Source organism: Alternaria conjuncta (genome assembly GCF_024043145.1).
Source record: "Alternaria conjuncta strain BMP 0040 chromosome Unknown scaffold_4, whole genome shotgun sequence".
NCBI lineage: Eukaryota > Fungi > Ascomycota > Dothideomycetes > Pleosporales > Pleosporaceae > Alternaria > Alternaria conjuncta.
In genome coordinates, this window is record NW_026250093.1 from 431,103 (window position 1) to 452,016 (window position 20,914).

A 20,914-nucleotide genomic window follows, 5' to 3' on the forward strand; every position below is an offset into this window, starting at 1 on the left:
ATACCAATCGCTTTATCCGGGTATCTCTCTATCACCCATCCAAGGTGCATAACGTACATGGCTGCTGCTGCCTTTTCAACTTTTTGAACATGTGAAAAGATCCTAAACGCCTTCGCTATGCAAACAAAAGATCCCTTTACCATTCTCATACTTCCACGCCGTCTGCTGCGCCGACGCTGCTGACGAGCATATCTAGCATGCCACGTACCTTCCATGCGTCTTGGCTTGCTTCGACGGTCACCTTGACTCGCTGCATCAGCGCCATGATTAGATCGTCGACCTCCTCGCTTCTGCCCAGTTGATCGGCGTATAGGTCCAGGACCACGAGCGCGACGTCGGTGGTCAGACGTGTGATGCGGTAGTCGGAAACATTCTTTATGCACCAGCGGAGGATGGGTTGGAGTGTTACGGAGTCGCGATTGCTGAGAGCAGTTCGGAGAGCAGAGCGGTGGCGTAGAGCGGTCAGAAGGGTAAGGGACTGGCTGCGGGCATTTGCGTCCTTGAGAGATGTTAGTCTTAGTCTCAGGGGTGTACAGGAGAATGGAAAACATACCTTTGATTCGAGCACCATGTCCAGCGCCTGCGCGTACATGCCCTTTCGCAGCGCATGCGCCCACGGTTGTCCGGCCGTGATCTTTCCCCGCGCATTGCCCTCGATCACGATGTCTGCGCTCTCGCCGGTGAAGTCTTTGCCTCGGATGCGCTTTTCCCAGCCCTTTCCACGCTTCCGCTTCTTGCTCCTGTCGTACTCTTCGATCTTGCCTTCCATGAGCGCTTTCATCTCCTTCTCTCGCTCACGAGCCTGAACCTTCTGCTCGCCGGAAAGATGTGTCTTGATCGATAGAAGACCGGATTGCATACCCACCGCAATGTGTCTGTCCTCCTTTTGGTTCGGGATGACGCTGAGCGACAGGATAGGCGAAGGGTACTTCATCCCACCGACGACGTTCCAGCCTGTTGTTTCGAAGACCTTGACGTGGCCATCGAGAGCACCGGAGAGGAGGCGTTCGCCATTGTTCGCTAGTGAGAGCGCGGTCACAGTTTTCTGGTGGTTGCGCAGCATGTGGATCGGCTTTGCGGCCACGATGTCGAGAACGCTGATGACATTGTCGGCTGCCGCGAGGACGGCCGTTCCAGACGGCATAGGGAGGACAGTCTCGACGGGCGCAGCGTGTTTGAACACCATCACCGCCTTTCCGCCTACTCGCGAATCCCAGAGTCGCACCGTCTGATCGTAACTTCCAGATACGAGCAGCCCACTTTGCGCAGGCATGAAGGTGCCGCTGCGCACGTAATCTTGATGCCCGTCAAACTTCATGACGCTCTTCTCACTCGGCAGGTCCCATAATCGCACGGTTCTGTCGTCGGAACAACTCATCAGGCCAGTGAGATCTGTGGGATTCCACTGTGTGACCCAGACGGGCTGCTTGTGTTCCTTCCATGTCTTCAAGATGGCTCTGCTCTTGACATCGAACGCTTGTATGACACCAGTATCTCCTCCTGCGACCAGAATCCTGCCATCGCGCCGTATGTTTCCCGAATGCGCAACGTCGTCGACGCCGAAGCGCGATATCGTCTTGACGACCTTTCGGCTCTTGGATGAGAAAATCTGGACGCGAGATCCCGTGGTGACTGCGAAGAGATCCTGGGTGGCCGAAAGCGTATTGGCGGGCTGAGGGGGCGGTATCGAGATGTGAGTTACGGGCGAGGAATGTTGCGAAGGGTCGAGTTTGAGCTCCGAGGCGAATGAGTTCCAGTACTTCTGCTCAGACGTAAGGGTGGAAGGCCCCTTTGGCAGCTTCAAGGGCTGCAGGAGTTGTACTTCGGCCGCCATTGTGAAAGTTGGATGCGATCAATGCGCGTGAAGTTGCGAATGTCGTGAGCTTTTCGGGTGGAGGAACTTTTCGGTGGGTCAGGAAGTCACGCTAACGACATCGGATGGTGGCGCCTTCCCGGCCTGAACGCGGACAGATGCCGACCGTGATTAATATCAGCATCAAAGTCGCGAGTGAGCAGATCCTGATAATCCGTGCCGTGAGGTTTACTTGTCAAGATCGCCTTGATGAATTGCTATCATGCTAGGAAAACGCCGGTCTCTTCGTCACACAGCATGAGCTGACTAGTGTTGGCTGCCTGGAGGATCGCCCGGGCGCACCCAGTTCATCAATAGACGACGGACGGCGCAGCACCTTCAACCTCATCAGCGTCAAGCCGGCTTCCACGTTCTGTCATGCGACCCCCAAACATCAGATGTCTCTCTTTTCGATTCGGACCTATTGACCTGCCAATGACAAATTGCCTGGCTCCAGGATAAACCACTCTCAGCGCGTCCACCAGGGCCGCACTAGACGCGTCACGATGGATCCCGACGCGCTCGACAGGATGAACGATTTCTTCGATTTCGCCGCTCTTGAACAGAACAACGAAGTCGAACACACCCATGCCTCAAGTGAGCAAACGGTGCCATACTTTCAACCAGACAATGTCACGGCTATTGACTTCGCTTTGGAACCAGCGGCCCAAAATACCCTCCAATTGTACGACGTGCCCATGTACGACGTGGCACACGATCTCTCCTCTGCCGATATAAACCAGCAATGGCCAACATCTCACCCAACTACATATGCAGCGACGTCTATGATTGAAACGAGTGTAGACCCAGGAGCAGACGTCGATTGGCAAACGGTTGATATGGAACATGCGAAGGACCACAGGATCCGCGACGCGACGGATCTCGCTCTCCCGCCTTCATTGTCATCACTTGCGCTAATGCAATGCGATGATGAAGGCAGCTTAATTGATGCGCCGCACTCTCAGCTTGGGCTACGTCCTTCAGCTCTCGATCATTCAATGATTCCGGCCGATGCCTCCCTTGCACTGGAGCAGCTACCAGTCAGATCGGCCGCATCCCAGCAACAACCTTCAATTGCCACTTGGAAACCAGCATCAGCCAAACGTAAGGGTCCTCAGTGCCGTATTCCACTTGAGGCAAGGCAGGTGTTGGAGGACGAATTTGCGGCCAATCCGTACCCCTGCGCGTGGGAATTGGACATCATCGCACATCAAGCCAATCTCGACGTGAAGAAAGTCCGCAACTGGTTCAATAACACCCGAGCCAGGAAGAAGTGTGGAGGTGAGTCGTATCCCATTCCATGAGATCATGCTTTGACTTACCTGTTCAGATTCCCATCCTGCTGTAAAGGATGGTTCAGGCCAGAGCAATCGCACTCTGAAGACAAAGCTGTCAAAAGATAGTCTGGAAAGCCTCCAAAAGCAAGCAGATGACGCCAATCAACTGCCGCAGCCGCCTCTGGCGGTATACCTTGCACAGTCGTACCAAGAGGAAGCTGTTGAACTGTCTGCAGTACAGGCTGCCGTTGATGTTGAGTCTCTCAACGAAAGCATCCCAAATAGTGGATGGTCTGAGTCCAGACAAGGTCGCAGAGGTTCCGTCATCACCTCGATTGCTTCTTCTGAAGGCACTGCCCCCACAACATACACAGTGTCTTCCAGCGGTAGCCGCAGTAAAACCTCGTCCTTTGGTCGTGATCGCCGCCGAGGTAGACGTCGGATGGCGTGGAAAGAATCTCCTCGCCAAGCCATTAACGGTGTGAACAGTGCAGGTGAACCCCAGAAAGATCTGCCTTTTTTCTGTACTTTCTGTCCGCGGGCATTCAAGACGAAGTATGAATGGATACGCCACGAAGACTCTGTCCACGCGCTTCGAACCACTTGGATTTGCTGTGACACAAAGTCATCCGAAAATCTTGAAGCATGTCCATTCTGCGGCCAGGCCCATCCCGACGATGCTCACCTGGCTGGCCACAAGTACCAACAATGCCGAAGCAAGCCCGAATCCCAACGAACTTTCTATCGCCGCGATCACTTCATCCAGCATCTGCACCATGTTCACTTCGCCAACACCAAACATCCGTCCGTACGTACCGGCTGTCAAGCTCGATTATTAGCCGCTGAAGGCCACAACTTTGGTTGCAAGGACCTCGCCATGAAGTGGCGTCGCTTCGGTGCTCCAATGAAGCTTGACGATCCTATGCTTCATTGTGGCTTCTGCGGAAAGAAGTCAAAAGACTGGTCCGAACGATGTGAGCATGTTGCTGAGCACCTCGTCGCGCGTGAGCTTGACCGTGCTGTGTGGTGGAGCGAGCGCAAGGAAAACCATTTGGAGAACCTCTACTCGACTACACCATACGAATCCTTCCGATGCCGATACTGCCAAAAGGTCTTTACGGATGTCAAAGATATGAACGAACACTCTCACTGTCGTGTGTGGAGCTGTCGATTTCTCCGGAGCTTCGACGACGTTGCTGCAGACAATGCAGGTCCGCCCCTGTGTCCAGACTTTCCTTCGGCCAAAGCTCACCATTGTCACCTTTGCGGCTCCGGCTATCGAACGTTCCACGTCGAACATGCGCAGAACTACCATCGGTATCGCTCGTGCAATCAAGAGTTTTACACATCTGAAGACGCTTTCCTCCAGCATTTGCACAACTTTCATGGCGCTTCACAGCCAACATTATTGCGAGGCTCTGGTGTCATCGAGCAGAGCTATATGCGCAATAAAGGCGCATCGTTCGAGCCCGTGGAGTTCAATGAGAGCTGGCAGCCTTGCGTAATGGATCTAGACGTAGCCTCTGTCAGTCCATTTGTTGCCGACAACACTGTTTCAACCCTACCTGTCGACCAGAGAAGGAGTCAAAACCAGACCCGGAAGTCGCTCGTCATTCCAAAGAAAGCTCGTGACATTGTGCAGACTCAGGACGTCAATGTCAAGAAGGTATCAAGACAACGATCTGACACATCAACCTCCAAGGCCGAGAGTCATCACCCGCGATTCTTCCGACTCAGTACTTATGTACCCTTTCTGTCATCTCGTATCTTCTACTCGCGGTCTGCAAAGGCAGCGGACTTTCCGAGAGACAACCAGGCTGTGCTAGAAGAGCTACCGAAGCCGCACATTGCGACACTGGCGATGAGTGCAGGCACAGTCAGCATGGCCGCCGCTCGCTGGTTCATTCGGCCAGACACATGTTCGGTCAATGGTATGGTAGAGCTTACCATTGAGAATGAAGCAGATGTAGATTGAGCGAACTTAGCCGCTACCGAGCGGGGATCGGCATTACTGTAGATCGCACGAGACCTTTGGCACTGTCCCCTTCCTCGGCAAAAGCGTCACTGCGTTGCCTGAGAAACTGTCCGACAGCTGACGTCGTGGTACTGCCCATCTGATTGGTCAAGCAGCGTTGTTTTGAAGTGGAATAGACCGTGGAGGGCGCACAGACTGAGCTCCTTGTCCACTTCAATACTGGTGGGTATCCAGCAGCTCTACTGACAACATATCCAAGCTGCCTAGCTGCTAAGTACGCACCCAATCAACCTCCCACCCCGTCAGTCCCTCGACGCTGAAGCCAAGATTCGAAATCGCCGAAGACAACATGGCCGAAGATTCGGTCGTCCATCTCCCACCCGCCATCTCCGTCCCTAAGGACTCACCTGAGAACTTACTCCTCTCCACTACTTCTTCCGACACTGATGTCAAATTCGATCGCTTCAATGACCTTCCGGAGGAGCTTAAGCTTGAGATCTTTCGACACCATCTCCGCTTTCCCTGGAGTGTCACCTGTCGTAGCCATGACTTTATCTACGGACCCCGCTTTCTGAACACCGCGCTTGCCAATAAAGAACTGTGTAGTATTGCTTTCCAGATCTATTACCATGAAAATACATTCAAGTTGGCCTGGTTAGTTATTCCCGAGTCACGTCGGACAGGCATTCCAACTGCGCGCTATCTACGACAACCTTATTGCGCCCCATTGTGGTTCCGCTATCCATCTAAGGCCATCGCACATCTTGTTACGAAGCTCGAGCTACACATCGAAATACACACTTTTGAGTTACCCTTGAAGCCATTCTACTGCATCGGTTGCCAAGGCTCGCAACTAGATGTCCTAGCTCATCCTCGCCGCGCGTCCTTCAGAGCCGGGCACACAACGTCAATGTTTCTGATAGGCAGGTTTCAGGAGCCGCACTTGTGGGCAAATGACGGTGAGGCCAAGGCTGGCTGGGGAAGATACTTCACCTCGTTGAAACAACTCCGCATTGTGATTCGCTTGCCTTGCTGTCTTCCAGAAGGTTCAAGCGTTTTCTTCGAGAGACTGCCAGAGCAGGCGCGCCTTTTGTTGCAGGCCAAGAACATCCAGGTCGAAGTCGAGCATGCGCATGAGCGCACTCGCTGTGACGGTCATTGCGAGCGCACGATCGAACGTGGTATTATCGGTATGACAGGACCGCCGATTCCGAGTCACTATACAACGTGAGAGTTGTCTCCAGGACTATAAGGCCTCGAACCACTGTTCTGGGGCGTTTCTCCTCCGAGGCGCATTTTGACTGCTTGAACGAGGGATATTTGTCGGCTTTGCGCCGAATTGACGTGGCAGAGTGACAGAAGCGTGGGACATGTGAAGGTGCTATTAGGACAAGCTCCAAAGGTTATACGGGCTGGTGTCATGGCGCATAATTCCCATCAAGTCGTCAGAGAGCATGTCCTGGACATGAGCGGTAGCGTCTTGACTGTCATGTATACAACAATTTTCAACCTCGATAAGGAACGTCTTTCCCAGGAGCTTTTCATATTATAGTCGTTATTGCGCAGATCGTAAGCCTATTTAATCTCAACCCCACCGAAGTTTCACTGCCATTCAGGACCTTGTAAGCGTTTCACTGCACAATGTTAGTTTTGCACCTGCCTGGTGAGTCGCGCTGCACGGACTTGACCTCAGGTGGTACCTGCCTTGCGTCCCGCTCTGAGGCCACTACTCTATACATAAATTTTGCTCATATCATCAACGCCTTCACACCATACGAGAATCATCACCCAACCAAGAATGACGACTACCAATATGACAACCGAAACCGACTCATTCCTCCGAGGTTTCCACAGCCTCCCTGGAGAACTGAAGCTGCTCATCTTACGCTACACCGTCCACACTCCAACAGCCGTGACAGCCTGCGCTTGGCTCAATAAATGCGACCTCCATTATCTCTGTTATCCCCAAGACTGTTTCGAAATCAATCTTTTCCAGTACGGTACGCTTGAGACAAGACGATTTCTGAAAGAGACAGTGATGCCCCTCCTCTCTATTCCTGAAATCAAGCACCTTGTTCTGGAAGCTTTCTATGGGGTCAATCGAACGGCGATGCTGTCCAATGACACCCCCTCTTCGAACAGGGATATTTGCTACTGTCCCCCACCTGTTGTAAGGCCGTTTGTTCGCCGTCTCGAGATTAACCTCGATTATAACAGACCTCATCATCTAAAATTATTGAGGGATATATCGGATGGGTCAACATTTCCGAACTTACACTACTTGACGGTCAACCTCGACCCGGAGTGTCTGTTCTTCGACACCCAGGAGGACGACGAACCGAGGTCGTATTTCGAGGCGCATTTTCAGCGACTCGGCCCAATCCACTTTCCCACGCGCCATCTGACCATCATATCAGTCACATTCGGATCAAGCGACGTCGGTATCGAAGCGGTGGAATCACTTTATTGTGAGCAGCTTGACCTGAAAGCCAACGGAACTCGAGAAGAACGATGGCAACGCTTCTGTATATTTGACGACAAAGACATAGACGAGAGGTCGCAATACGTTACAGAGAGGTCGAAATTCGTCACCGGTATTGCCTATGCGGGCGTTTATCAATACCAGCACCGTGTGACGATCAAGACCGTGTCGACTCGGCCAAAGGACTCGCCGTATGGGCACCATATGTGGGCAGATTATCCAGTTCGGAAGTAGCAACGTGGCGGTGAACATATGATGCGCTCCTTCTTATGAACTTGAAAGATGGACCGGTAGGCTATTGGACGTGGGGAAGTTTCATTTCACCCAAACAATCTAGACGAGATGCATGTTTGACAAGCGAGTGAGCGAGCTTCTAGGTGTATAAAGTTAGATACTCAGATGCATGGTCGCGAAGGTATTCTCATTGATCCTCTAACGCATCAGCCCTTAAAACTGTGACGCCCTTTCCTGCTGCCGCAATCTAGCTGCAAGCAGGAACGATTGTTGATATCTACGCGCTGATTCGTCGCCTTCTCTACCCTTAACCACAGATTAGCAGTCGCATCCCACGCTCACCCCAATCGAGCGGTTCGCATACATCCTGCTCTCATTGCAACTTCTACTTCGACAAATTACACCAACGAAACATCGCGCCGTTGAACCTCGCAAAACCTTAACACTCAAGTCAACCCGAAAATGTCTTCCAGCGCCCAACAGAGCAATGCAGCGTCCAGCATACCTAAAGACGCGAAGACAAACTTCCTGCACCTGTCTGATGCCGAGTTCCTAGAAAAGCTTCAGTCTTTCGCCAAGTTCAAGGAACGCTCGCACCAAACGCACCACCAAGTACACGTACCAGAACTCATCGCGCGACTTCAACTCGATACCCCGTTACCTACACCTAGCGAAGATGCTTCTCCCCCCGCACCAGACGCGCCCGTACCAAACCTCGCAAACACATCTCCCATCAGTGTCGTCTACCTCGGCAACTCCATGCTCGAGCGCTTCAAAACCAGCGGTATCACCACCGACATCGGCAAACTCGGAGACACTGGAGTCGCATGGAATGCCGGTGTAGGCGGCGACAGCAATCAAAACGTCGCCTACCGACTCGCGGGAGGTCTTTACTCCTTGCTCAAGACGGCGAAGAAAGACGTATGCGACATCAAACTCTGGATCGTGGCTTCCGGGACGAACAATCTGCAAAAGAAGCGTACGTTTCAAAAGCAGGATGTGGAGAGCTGGAGAGTGTTGATGGAGGCATGCTTGAGGATTGCACCGGAGAGTACGGTGTTGGCTTGCGATATTTCGTATAGACTGGATATACCTGATGCGATTGTGGATCAGAGTAATGAGATGCTAAGGGAGGTTGTTGGAGAGATCAACGGGGCTCTTCGGGTTGAGAAGGAGCACGAGCTGCAGAGATATGAGGCTCAGACTGAACGGGATCGCGAGGACAAGGTAAAGTGGGTTGATACGAGGCACATGTTCATCAAGAATATGCTTGACGACCACGTGCATCTGAATGAGGAGGGCTATTGGTTGTGGGATTTTGTGTTATGGCCGCATGTGGCGAGGGTCTTGGTCGTCCCGACAGAGGAAGATGATCAGCTTCTTGATTGGACGTGAGTCTCAGCCATGCCTGGGTTTGGTCAATGAGGATGTATTCATTAGCATTATGGATAGTACAAAGCAGCTATTGGAAACTTGAGACGAGAATCTTGCACGTCCAGACCTTGTAGCTTTTCCGCTCATCCTACATGTTCAACACCACCCGGTGCCGCCCCTGCAATTCCCCCAATGATTGGTAGCATGACTCAAGATTTCTTGCCCATGATCATGTCTTTTAGATGTTGAAAGACTTCGGTATGATCCTGCTCGCAAGGATGATAGTGCCACAAGAACCGGCGGCCATTGTACGTATCACGGACCGTAAACTCCACCTTCGATGCCCGGAGACGTATCCCAGATTTTTCTATACAAGCTCTCAACGTGTCTCCTATGCCATCCTCGAGAAAGCATCCGGGCATGATATCGCGTTCAAGACGCCACTCGATCCCAAGGGTATGTAGGTTGACGAAGCGTTCTTGCCATCCAGGGTTTATATTGGCGCGAGGTGCATCATCTTTGGTACCGTTAATCCAATAGTCTCGGGAAGGTAGATCTATAAGGTACATCCAACTCGTCGAGTGCGAGGCACATATAAGTCCCTTCTCTATACCGACCTTGCAATTCATCGCCACAATATGCAGATGACGTATCATGGCAGCCGTATGTGGCTTGGGACACCAGAGACCGCTGATGCGGTCCTCAGGGGAAAACGAATAGCCCTTGCCAAGTTCGACGTCGCCTGTTTGCATGCGACACCCGATGCACAGCTCGAAGACATTTTTGTTGTAATATACTTCTTGTGCGATGTTGGCTAGATGACGGTTGCGCGTGGCCAAGAGTGGGAACAGGTCCGACTGTAGACACTGGGCGTGTTTCCTCTTGTCGATTCTTCCATCCAGGGTTAGATTGTGCGAGAGAACTTCGCACTTGAGCTCATCAGGAAGTCGCGCCCAGGCGTGGAATGACCGAGAAACTGGTATGACTGGTTGTTCGGTGTCGGTACCTTGAGCCATCATCCTGGCATAGGTTCCCGACCTCGGTGGTAGGTAGGGCTTGCGGGTGTGATGAAGGTTGATGAGGCAAGGTCTATCAGCAGAGTCGGGAGATAGTTGCATGCTTTTGCAAGAGGCCCGAAAGCAACGATGGGAGAGAGAGGAATAGGTAGGAATCCGCGCCATCTTGCGAGGTCGTCCACCCTGCGGCACGGGCCAGCCAGTGCAGGATGCGCCTGTGACTCAAACTGGGGCATAGTTTTGGTTTGCGCGGGTCGATGATGGAGATGCATCGACGTTGTCGTGAGATGATCACCACGAGTATGAACCGATTCGGGGTCGGGAATCTGAATCATCCTGAGCCTTTCACAGCGACTGGCACCTGCAAGTCAAAAGAGAACATGGACTTCATTCACCAAATGCACCCGGGGTATACTAAGACAAGAACTCCGCTTCCAAACTCCTTGGATATTTGAACAGGACTCGCAGATCATTCTCGCCACTCTTTCGCGCATTGGGTGCACTGGAACAGGTCAGTGGGGGTTTTGAGGAAGTCGGATATGTGACGTACCTTGTAGAAAGCAGTCATGGGCTCGTCGGCACTTCGGATCTGCAGCTGGTACCAGTATGCTTCGTGGTTCCGGCACTTCTCGTTCGGGCATTGTACTGTGTACTTGTCAGCGATGCCAACAGGTGTAGCACGTGCGCCCAAGATGGCGCAATCTTGGGGCCCTGGTTGCAGCTGAAATATCGGAGCGCACCTTCCGTCTTGTCCACATTATCCCAGGCGCCCTTTCCACCCAGGATGTCTTCGACTTCCTTCTTCTTTAGGTATTTCCGCTCGTAGTAGCGTTTGTTGATTACGAAGTGGTAGGGGCAGGTAAGGCATTCGAAACGGTTTTGGCCGACAGCGTCTTCGGTGGTGGGATCGCCGGGAGGTACTTTGGAGACGCGCAGCATATTGCTGCATGTTGGGCAAACTGTGGCAGTCAGCTGTGGCTGAAGTGTGACGTGGAGCTGTAGAGATGGCCATGTAGCAGGCACATGCGGAACATGCGGATATGTGAGTATGGGACTTACAAAGCAACATGGTGGGCGGCAGTAAGCAAAAGAGAAGTTGGACGCGTGAAGCCGAGCGCGAAGAAGATCAAAAGTTATGACGGACCCTGGCCCGCTAGGGCTGGGAACGGCAAAGTGCGGGGCGACAGTGTAGCAGCGAAAAGCCACCGGCGACGCGCACTTGGGAGCGGACTGTCTCAGATTGGGGCTTATGCACGCTGGCCTGTCGACGTCGCCTGCGTCCTTATCGCCGTATTAGAGAGATACTTCACTTCTTCACACCGCCCTGCCCTGTTCGCTTTCCGTTAGCACCTCCGAGTACCCCGCCAAACCACAGCTCGAAACATTCACGCGTACCTGACTGGACCGCCGTCCCTGCCCAGTCACCCGACGCATCCTCAACACCACATACCATGGCGGACGAAGAGGTGCATACACATGCATATCCAGCGCCTGCCACTGCTGACCAATATGTAGGGTGCTTCCCCCCGTGAACTCGTCCTCGAAGCGTGCCGACGCAACAACACCGAGCTGCTTGAGGAAACTCTGAAAGACCTTGCTGCTGCTGCCTCGAAATCAGGGAAGAAGCCAGAGGATCATGTCGCCGAAACATTGAACAACACACGCGACGGCGTGGGTAACGGCTGCCTTCACGTCGCGGCAACATACGGAAGCTGTAAGTATCTATCCCAGCGGCGCAGCACTAGGACGTCTTTGTCGCACGCCACGCGAGGCATGATTTGACTAAATCTGTCACAGTCGAAGTCATCGACATGCTTCTCGACCAAGACGGTCTTGAGATCGACGAGATCGACCGCATGGAGCAGGATACTCCCCTTCACAAAGCCGTACGCTACGTCAACTCGCTCGAAAAGTCCGTCTGGCCCCACGGACACTCCATCGTGGCCATGCTTCTAGACGCAGGATGCGATCCGAGAATAAGGAACAAGGCGAAGCTCAAGCCCATTGAGTTGGTGGACCCGAGGAACACTGAGCTGAAGAGCATGCTGCAAAAGGGTGAAGTCTCCATGCTGATGGGCGGTGACGTGGTGGAAGACGACGACGATGATGGCCCAACAGGAAGCGCTAGCGATAGCGATTGAGAAGTCACTCATGGGAAAGCACGAGTTGGAGAAAGACTTTGGGCCCCGGCTATGGTGGCAATTGGGGTTTCTTGAGAGAGGCCGAGGTGTGTACACCTCACTACCGGCACTCAGCGTGCGCTACGCTACTGAACGACTTCATAGTATCGGCTTTGATAGCCATAGACAAGCAGCATGTACCCATCTGTTCCTCTTCATCCACGAGCCGGCCTCGCGCGCATTCGTGCTGGGGATGGAAAGCGGCTTTCGCTTTGGATCTTCGTTCTCCGCATGTCTCCATAATCAAGTCTGTCGTTCTAGAGTGTCCCGATCAATCTTGTTGCTACTTCCTGTTAGCTCATTACTTCTAAAACTCAACATTTCCATTACTCACCTCAGGCGGAGGCCCGACAGGCCTGACCATGCGCTCTAGTAACTGTAGCCGGGTCTTTTCGCGCGGCTGTCCCAGTCCGATGCTCATGTACTGTAGAAGAGGCGGGTGGCCGACGTAGCTCGAGAGCGAGTCGCGCGCGATGTTGGATGTCCATTCGTGCTTGGTAGTGTCTGCGCTTCCGATACCGATGTAGCGGGCCTGGAGAGCCTCGAGTTGTTGCTGCGCGCGCAGTTTGTCGGCCATGATGTACGGAGTTCGGTCGGTTGTTTGGAGATGTGCGACTGGGTTGGTGTTGGGCTTGGTAGGCAAAAGTTGGGCGAGTCGCGACCGCGGAGGTGCTGCGGAACTTGGGCTTAGTCATGCGGCATCAGCCCCATCATCGCGACAGTCTCGAGACGGATCCCCTCAATTCAACAAACTTCGGATCGCAACACCTTGCTTCTCTCCATCACGCGTCGCATGGCTAATTACAACCGCGAAGACGACAACATGAGCAACCACGACACGATAATGGGTAACGCGCCCCTCACACCACGCGACGAGCCCGAACTCACATCCCCCATGGTCGACTTCTCGCCATCCACAGTACAATACGACGAGGCATTTGAGAACAGTCTTATGGAAATCATACTCAACCCACCACCCCAGCCCTCGCCGCGAAAGCCGTCAGACGAGATTCCCACAATCTCCGCGTCGCAACTGCCCATCTCGCTCTCCTCCCACCTACGTACACATCCTTCCGCCGTGCCTGGGCTTTACATGACGCACCAAAACGGATATCATACAGGTGGTCCAGGGCCATCACCTCACACTATCGAAGAATTCGCGGACCGCTTCATTAGAGAGCATGGCATCGAGGATGCGGGGCAGCTGGAGAGGGTGGTGGAAGATGTTGTGAGGCACAAGCTGGAGGAGGCTAAGCAGAGGATGGAGAAGAGGAAAGAGCTTGTAGAGAAGAACAGAGGGATTGAGAGGGAGTTGGAAGATCTCAGGCTGCAGAGGAGTGCCGAGTTGAGGGTCATGGAGAGGGTCAAGGGGAAGAGGAGATGAGAACTGAGAGTCACTGTGCCTGTGGATGTTGGAGTCGCTGTGCTAGGTTGCGATGGAGTTGTTATGATACCCGACATTGGAATGTCAAAGTTTTTGGGGGCGCTGCGTTGAGTCCCAGGTGAGCGAGCTATTGTGCACAATAGGGCAGGACCTCGATATTGGATATCGCTATGCGCACACGTCAGATGTTACTATGGCTGCTGTTCCCATCCAAGATAAGAGCACATGCCATGATTGCCATTAAAGACGTACGAGCATTGCGCGTACAATCTCGTAGATAGACGAGTAGACCCACGATATCCCAGCTCTCAGTGGTGACAACTCAAGCATAAATTAAATGATGCGCAGAGCACGCGCATCGCCCTAACCCGGTGCCCAGGCGACCAGCGACTGCACCCTGAACCGGGGGACGAAGCTACCCGACCGATCAGACTGCGTCAGTCCGCGGCATAGCAGAAGCTATGGCCAATAGCGTCATACCTCAACGATCATCACTGCAGCTTCCATGGACACACAGGACCCTTGATCGTCTCTGCCGCGTGGTTTCGCGGGTCATCTGCTTCGCCATCGCGATCTGCCCCTGGGGCTACCGCTACAGTCAGGACTATGTTCTTGCTTCCAGCATGCGGGGGTGGATACCAGCCAACCTTGATTTTTGATCGCACTTTCTCAACTCTACTTTCGCGCTACATGTGACAGGACCGTCGCTCCACTACAACCACCACCAACACATGTGCACGAACTTTTGTTGAGTGCCTAATCTACAGACAACTGAGCAGAGCTGTACTGCGACACACCTCCAGCCAAAACGCCAACATGGCAGACAAACTCGGGAGTCTGGCTTGGAGCGGTTTCAAACTTGGATTTGGACTGTTCAGCCTTGCCGGAGTATGGACCATGGCAGTCATCAAGAACGGGGCGCTCTGGGCGAAAGATACCGGTGAGGAGAAGCGCGCGTTGGCTGCTGCACAAGAGAGTTTCTGGAGTCTTGACCGGGAGCCTCTTCCAGGTTTCAAGCATGCCTTCTACAAAACCACCAACGGTACCCGCCTGCACTATGTCGTTAACCAGGACACTGGATCATCACCGCCGAAGAACGTTACCATCTTTCTACATGGTATGTGTTCTCTTAGCAAAGTCATGCAGGTACCAAACTTTAATGGACTACGCAACTAACAAAGACCAGGATTCCCCGATTCTTACCTCATCTGGCGCCACCTCCTCCAATCCGCTTCCCTACAAAAGGACTCCATCCTGATAGCCGTCGATCTCCCTGGCTATGGCGGCTCCGACAGTCTGTCCGCATACGGCCCGAACGAAATGCTCGAGGTGTTGAGCGAGTTCATTGTCGGCATACGAGAGCAGTTCCTGTCGGAAGGCAAGAAGGTAGTGGTAGTGTCGCACGACTGGGGTGCGGTCATTGCTGGCCGGCTGGCTTCCGAGGCACATGTCCTGGCTGACCACTGGATCATCACAGGCGGCGCCGTCACAGCTCTACTACACTCGAACGCGATGAACAGGATTCTGTTGGCGAAGCAAATGCTGAGGACATGGATACACTCTCCGTTCAACTTCCGTCTGCTGAAGAATGGATTACACGCACTCGGCCCTGTGGCTGGACAATTCCGAAGCTCTTTCTACATCTTCGTATTCCATCTACCCTGGCCTCTTCACAACGTCTTTGCGACTTTTGGCAACTACTTCTTCCTGCGTGTTCTCCACCAGTTCGGCAAAGGCACACCGAAGAAGGGCAAGGATCCTACTGTCCTGGAACCTACGGAAGCTGCTGAAGCAATGGCAATCTCTACTGGCCCCGGAAGTGCCCAGCTAGACAAGGCGAACGACAAGGGTGAACGATACGGCGAGTCTGTCAAGAGCAGGATAGGTGACCGCGGCATGTCTGAGAAGATCCGCATCTATCGCGACAGCCTGGCTTTCGGCAAGTGGGAAAAGTCGCTTGAGGTTACTGCCGCACTGTACAACATCTCCTCTGAAGCTGCTTCTTCTCAGACCTTGTCCGCATCGGGCACTCTGTCCAGCATGGCACCACAAGGCGCGCTGAAGGCCCCTTCGACACTCATGATGGGACAATTTGACCCTGCATTCAATCAACGGCTCTCGTTTGACAACGCTCGCGACTATCTGGTCAAGGGAAGTCAGGTTGTGATTATCAAGGGAGCAGGCCATTGGTGAGTCAACCCGAATACCCGTATTGAGCAAGCATATCCTAACGTTGTATAGGCTACCTCTTGAGCACACAGGTAGACGTGCGGTAGAGAAGACCCTGCAGTGGGCGTTGCAAGGTGCGGGAAGCGAGACGATACCCTTTGAAGCGATGAGCGATGTGCGCATTCTGGAGGCGTTGTAAGGGATAGCTCGCGTGTGATGTACGATCATGTAGCAGAAGAATTCCACAGTGCTCTTCAAAATTTCTCACAGTGCTCTTCAAGATTTCAGTGACTCTAGTACAGCGTTTGCTCTTTCCCAACCTGAAGCGCACAGTCCTGGGTTAGCTAGGCTTGGCAACTACAGTAAATAACCCCACCCACCTCTTCGCCAGTTTCTCACACCCTTTGCCTTGATTCTGAGCGCCCCAGAGTCTTGGTTAGGAGACCACATCATACGGGTCTACGAGGCTCACAATCACATTAGTGAGCGCGAATCCTTGAGTGCAGACAGTCTGCGCGTTAACACAATCTCAAGGTGAGTGCTCGTCTACATCGTCGGTGCGATAGCTCATTGATCATTCTGTTCTATTCAAAAGCTGACACGGCCTATAGATTCCTCTTCAGCGCAACTGAAGCAACATGGACGATCCCGCCACCAAACCGCCTACTACCTTCCACGGCTGGTCGCGGCTTCCAGATGAGTTGAATGTGGAGATTTTGGCTCATAACCTTGATCAAACCAACGGGATTGATTCGATTGCACACTCTCGTCTCTTCGCAGAACATCTTACGTCCATCATCGGCACCCGGAACCGCGAATTCACCGCGCTCGCCTTGGAGACGTACTATAAGCGAAATGTGTTCAAGGTAACTATCCAAATGGGCCTTCCAGATTATCGCGCATACATTCAACATCCTCCGACAGCTTGTGGACACCTCGTTAGGACGATGGAAGTATTGACGTATACCTACTACTCGTATGCGATGTTCACAAGTGCGTTGCTTGCTGAACGTTCGGCAATGCGTTACATTCTCAGCCCAGAGTCGCCGCTCGGAAGAGATGGCGCACTTAGTACATTCGATCTGTTACCGCATGATGGCAACGCTACCTCAACTCTCTGGCAAGCGAGCTTCGTACATCTACAATCACTGGCACTCAGATTCGAATATCCTATGCATAAGGAAATTACAATCTACAAACGCCCTGGCGGTTGCGCTCACTGCGGGGTCACTACTGGTAAAGTCGAACAGGGCCTCACTGCGGTACAAAAGATGCACATTGCGTTACAGGCCGCGAAGACCACCGTTGTTTTCAACTCGCCCTGTCACTGTTTCACTCCTCTAGCCCACGTGCTTGCACGAATGGCTACCAAGTTAGAAAAGTGAGAAGGGAACCGCTGAAAACAACGCGATGAACAAATCGGGGCATTCAGACACTACCAAAAGTGTTTGAACAGTTAAATGGGGCCCTCATCACTGTGAGGGGTCATCGCATTTCGCCCTGTACCACAGGCCTGGAACCAGCATACATAGAACCACAAACAGCCAGATGCATATCTTAGTATGCACAAAGAATCGAAAATAATACAAAACTCCAAACCATGTCCACCCTTTCAAAGGCCATCTGTCCCCTGTCTACTAACCCCAAACATGGGAACAGCACTGTCACTAATACCCTGCACCCGCTCGCTCACCCCGCTCGCCTCCATAGCCCGTGGACTGCCCATCGCAGGTGTGTTACTAGGCCAGGCCCACAGCGCGTCAAAGTCAATCTGCTCATCTTGTCCGCTCTCCTCGGAGTGCAGACTGGGCACACGCGTTGCTTCCAAAGCAGATAGATCGAGCATGGCTGATAGTGAGGGCGCTCTCGAGGCCGATGTATACGATGGCGTGGCCATGTCTACCGGCGGGGGCTCTTGGATAGGGGACAGATGGACACTAAAGTCTTCTCCCGTGGGAGCTGGGCTGTGCTGAACGTTGCCATGGTGTTGGTTTTGACCGAGAGCATGGTGTTGCTCAGAGGCTTGATACGTCAGTACCGGTTCGTTGATCGGCGCTGTCTGCATGCCGGGATATATGTGTACGGGCACTTGGTGGAGTCGTGGTGTCGCATCCATCGGGTTTGATGCGCGCGCTGAATCCGGTGCCTGGGGCGCAGAGTTACGTTGTTGCTGCGGCATCTGCCTGCCGTAGAGTTGTGATGCGATACTGGGCAGTGTCGCATTACTTGTTGAATCTTGTCGCCGGCGTAGTCGTTGCTGTGCGACGACGTCTCGGAACGAACTCAGGATGTATACTAGACGGCTTGCTTGTTGATCGCTCTCTGCACAGTAGTTCATCACGTTAATAGCATTGACAACGCAGTTGTCCGTTAGCTCGATCTGGTATAGGCCGGCGAAATCGCTTGCAAGGATGACGAGGGTGGCTGCGAAGAGGAAGTAGATGACGGCTGGGTTGCGTCGGGACAGATACCCAGCCTCGTAAGCGTTCTGTATGAGCAGAATGGTATGCACAGAAGCGATGACACATGCCTCGCTGAATCGCTCCATGCGATGGAAAGGGCGTGGCCCTCTCGATCCAGGTTGTTCGACATGACGTTGAGTCTCTTTGTTAAGTATGTACAGTAAGAAGGGCCGAGTAAGAAGGATGACGGAATGGCAGTAGAATAAGTTGACGTGCAAGATGGCCACGCCTTGACTGGGCGAGGCAGTTGCTGCTTGTCGCCATTGCAAGATGGGCGTCAGCAACCGGGGCCATGTCTTGCATATGTCCGATATCTCTTGGGCGAGACGAGTGCTGATCTTGCGTTGCTGGTACACCCTCCGCAAGATGACACCGATGACTCTGCAGCTTCTAACGATGGCTTCCAGAGCAGGTGGGCCAGTCTCGTTGAAATCGTACACAGTCTTTGCGCTGAAGCTCCACGACTGGTTGCGGACACTGCTGTCAGATGGGCGGAGTGTATCTCCCGAGCAGTCGTCTTCCGATATGGCGGTCGGACGGCCAAGAGAGCAAGAGAGTAGACGATCCATCACGAATATCGACCGCCAAAGGTCCTTTCGCTGTGTTTGTTCTTCGGGGCTGAAGATGACCATGGTTTCTTCTCTGTGGAGGCCTAGCGCAAGAGCAGACCGCACTGCCATCCCAAGCAAGGCAAAAGCAGTGTTTCTCTTGCTTTTGGCCAACATATAATATGACATAAGAAGCAGCGCTTGGACAGACCAGAAATCCTGATCCTCCAAACCTGTCATTGGGTCGTTCATGTTCCTAGCATTTAGATAGAAAGCCTCGGCTCTGTCGAGGTGTTCACTCCGAAGCTTGTCGATGATCAGCGCCTCAGGGCTTCCTGAAAGTGGTGTCGCCATGGTGAGGCCGATGGCGAAAACGAGGTTGAGCAAGCATGACCAAGATGTATCGACAGATAGCGGATCGGAGTAGCAACGCTCTAGTTTCTCAAGAAAAGAGTCACGTCGGAAGACCTGCAACAAGCCGTGGGTATTGACGAAAAAGGCATCCACGAGCACGCGTGCCGTTCGCTCGTCTGGAAGTAGACTCGACTGTCGATATCCCAATGGAAGTGAGTACTGGCCTTCGACTATCTTGTGACGACGAGGGTCAGTTGTAAACGGTGACGGGCCGGCTACCGTTTCGACCATCATCCGGAGGAGCTGAAGAAACGATAGGGTAGCTGCATCGCCAATGTATATCACTCGACCTGTTGGATCTTGTAACATGCGGCTCTGGCTTGGAAACTCCGCCACTTCATCTGTGCCATCATTTGGAGTGGAAGCGTGTGTCGGAGTAAGCCGGTCACGGGTGTTATCATGATTGACAGCCAGACGATCGATTGAGCTGTTTGCATGCTCTATACTGGGTTTTGGGCCTGGAGACTTGAACGGTACTTCTTGGTTGACACTGAGTGTGCGTGTCAACAAATTTGGATGGTTACCAGAAGACGTGCGGTTATGTAACGAAAGTGGCGTTGTCTGTGCGTGCTCGACAGCCGGAGTGTTTACAGTACGGTTGTCAGTTGGACTATAAAGTGAGCAGTCAGCGGAGGTATGCTTCGGAAAGCGTCTAGGCATAAAGCGATAGACAACGCTTTGGAAAAGTGCAGAATCCAATGTATTTGGCAGAGTGATGAGATGCGAGATACTTACATCGAACTGTCGCTGTCATTGCCGCTCTCAATTGTACGTCTCTTTGCGGGTGGTCGGTCCTCGCCTGGAGAATTCGGATCTCGATCCGCGTATATGCAGGTAAACTTGCGCTATCTAAAGTCAATACATTGCAGTATGCAGTTGGGATGGGGGCCTAACCTTATCACATGTGTTGCAGGGGCAGAAGCCGTTGCACTGTGATCTGTCAGTCTCGTATGCCAACTAGAGAGCATAGTTGCACGTGTCCGCGAGTCATCTTGCGAAGGAGCCCATGCAGATACTGTCCATGATTACAAAGCGTTCGGGTGACGCATCGCCCAGCCGGACTGTTTCACGTTGTACAACAGGAAGGAGCCGCACAGCTAGCCGATGGCCTCCCGCAATGCCTCCACACGGCGATCGGTGAGCATGTCAACCTCAAGATGCTAGCGTAATGGCATGCAAGAACTAAGTTGCAGGTCGTGAACGTCGACAGGGGTCTGTGCCAAGTGCATCTGTAGCCGAATGCGAAAAACGTCGCGACGCAACAGTTGAGAAATTGAACTGACCTTCTGTTTTCTCCTCTTGCAACTTTCGCACGCCTGAGCGGTGCGCTGTCGTTGGTCTGCGACGCGTCAAATTAGCCGTGAAGTCGCCAGTACGAGCGCAGACGAACCTGGTGGGACCTTGGGTCGCGTCATCACGGTATCGACTCCGCGGGTAGTCGCAGTCGTTATCACGTGCGAATCCGGATGGTCAATGCCTGGGAGTACATTGCCGACGCGACGGATGGATGAGCTGGTCGGAAGATGCACTCGTGGTAATGATGGAAG

General features: G+C 53.0%; 10 protein-coding genes across 10 annotated transcripts; 5 read left to right on the forward strand and 5 right to left on the reverse strand.

Annotated features, from left to right (window-relative positions):
* Positions 1-145: 145 nt before the first annotated feature.
* J4E85_002954 (uncharacterized protein) lies at positions 146-1,834 on the reverse strand (the record flags this gene model as incomplete). Its single annotated transcript, XM_051467227.1, has 2 exons — positions 146-499; positions 554-1,834. The coding sequence occupies 2 exons, from the start codon at positions 1,832-1,834 to the stop codon at positions 146-148; spliced, it is 1,635 nt and encodes a 544-aa protein (XP_051328386.1).
* Positions 1,835-2,358: 524 nt separating this feature from the next.
* On the forward strand, positions 2,359-5,104 carry J4E85_002955 (uncharacterized protein; the record flags this gene model as incomplete). Its single annotated transcript, XM_051467228.1, has 2 exons — positions 2,359-3,133; positions 3,183-5,104. 2 exons carry the CDS (start codon positions 2,359-2,361, stop codon positions 5,102-5,104), a joined length of 2,697 nt encoding a protein of 898 aa, XP_051328387.1.
* Positions 5,105-5,519: 415 nt separating this feature from the next.
* On the reverse strand, positions 5,520-5,832 carry J4E85_002956 (uncharacterized protein; the record flags this gene model as incomplete). The annotated part of the gene is made up of 2 exons (XM_051467229.1): positions 5,520-5,702; positions 5,812-5,832. The coding sequence occupies 2 exons, from the start codon at positions 5,830-5,832 to the stop codon at positions 5,520-5,522; spliced, it is 204 nt and encodes a 67-aa protein (XP_051328388.1).
* Positions 5,833-8,282: 2,450 nt separating this feature from the next.
* J4E85_002957 (uncharacterized protein) lies at positions 8,283-9,215 on the forward strand (the record flags this gene model as incomplete). The annotated part of the gene is made up of 1 exon (XM_051467230.1): positions 8,283-9,215. The coding sequence occupies one exon, from the start codon at positions 8,283-8,285 to the stop codon at positions 9,213-9,215; it is 933 nt and encodes a 310-aa protein (XP_051328389.1).
* A 1,464-nt stretch (positions 9,216-10,679) lies between these two features.
* Positions 10,680-11,149, reverse strand: J4E85_002958 (uncharacterized protein; the record flags this gene model as incomplete). The annotated part of the gene is made up of 3 exons (XM_051467231.1): positions 10,680-10,712; positions 10,761-10,855; positions 10,951-11,149. The coding sequence occupies 3 exons, from the start codon at positions 11,147-11,149 to the stop codon at positions 10,680-10,682; spliced, it is 327 nt and encodes a 108-aa protein (XP_051328390.1).
* Positions 11,150-11,661: 512 nt separating this feature from the next.
* J4E85_002959 (uncharacterized protein) lies at positions 11,662-12,351 on the forward strand (the record flags this gene model as incomplete). The annotated part of the gene is made up of 3 exons (XM_051467232.1): positions 11,662-11,676; positions 11,726-11,924; positions 12,008-12,351. The coding sequence occupies 3 exons, from the start codon at positions 11,662-11,664 to the stop codon at positions 12,349-12,351; spliced, it is 558 nt and encodes a 185-aa protein (XP_051328391.1).
* Positions 12,352-12,661: 310 nt separating this feature from the next.
* J4E85_002960 (uncharacterized protein) lies at positions 12,662-12,967 on the reverse strand (the record flags this gene model as incomplete). Its single annotated transcript, XM_051467233.1, has 2 exons — positions 12,662-12,673; positions 12,725-12,967. The coding sequence occupies 2 exons, from the start codon at positions 12,965-12,967 to the stop codon at positions 12,662-12,664; spliced, it is 255 nt and encodes an 84-aa protein (XP_051328392.1).
* Positions 12,968-13,183: 216 nt separating this feature from the next.
* Positions 13,184-13,774, forward strand: J4E85_002961 (uncharacterized protein; the record flags this gene model as incomplete). Its single annotated transcript, XM_051467234.1, has 1 exon — positions 13,184-13,774. The coding sequence occupies one exon, from the start codon at positions 13,184-13,186 to the stop codon at positions 13,772-13,774; it is 591 nt and encodes a 196-aa protein (XP_051328393.1).
* Positions 13,775-14,590: 816 nt separating this feature from the next.
* J4E85_002962 (uncharacterized protein) lies at positions 14,591-16,142 on the forward strand (the record flags this gene model as incomplete). Its single annotated transcript, XM_051467235.1, has 3 exons — positions 14,591-14,891; positions 14,961-15,963; positions 16,016-16,142. 3 exons carry the CDS (start codon positions 14,591-14,593, stop codon positions 16,140-16,142), a joined length of 1,431 nt encoding a protein of 476 aa, XP_051328394.1.
* Positions 16,143-17,555: 1,413 nt separating this feature from the next.
* On the reverse strand, positions 17,556-20,782 carry J4E85_002963 (uncharacterized protein; the record flags this gene model as incomplete). The annotated part of the gene is made up of 5 exons (XM_051467236.1): positions 17,556-19,977; positions 20,103-20,212; positions 20,262-20,297; positions 20,651-20,706; positions 20,758-20,782. 5 exons carry the CDS (start codon positions 20,780-20,782, stop codon positions 17,556-17,558), a joined length of 2,649 nt encoding a protein of 882 aa, XP_051328395.1.
* Between the last annotated feature and the right edge of the window lie 132 nt (positions 20,783-20,914).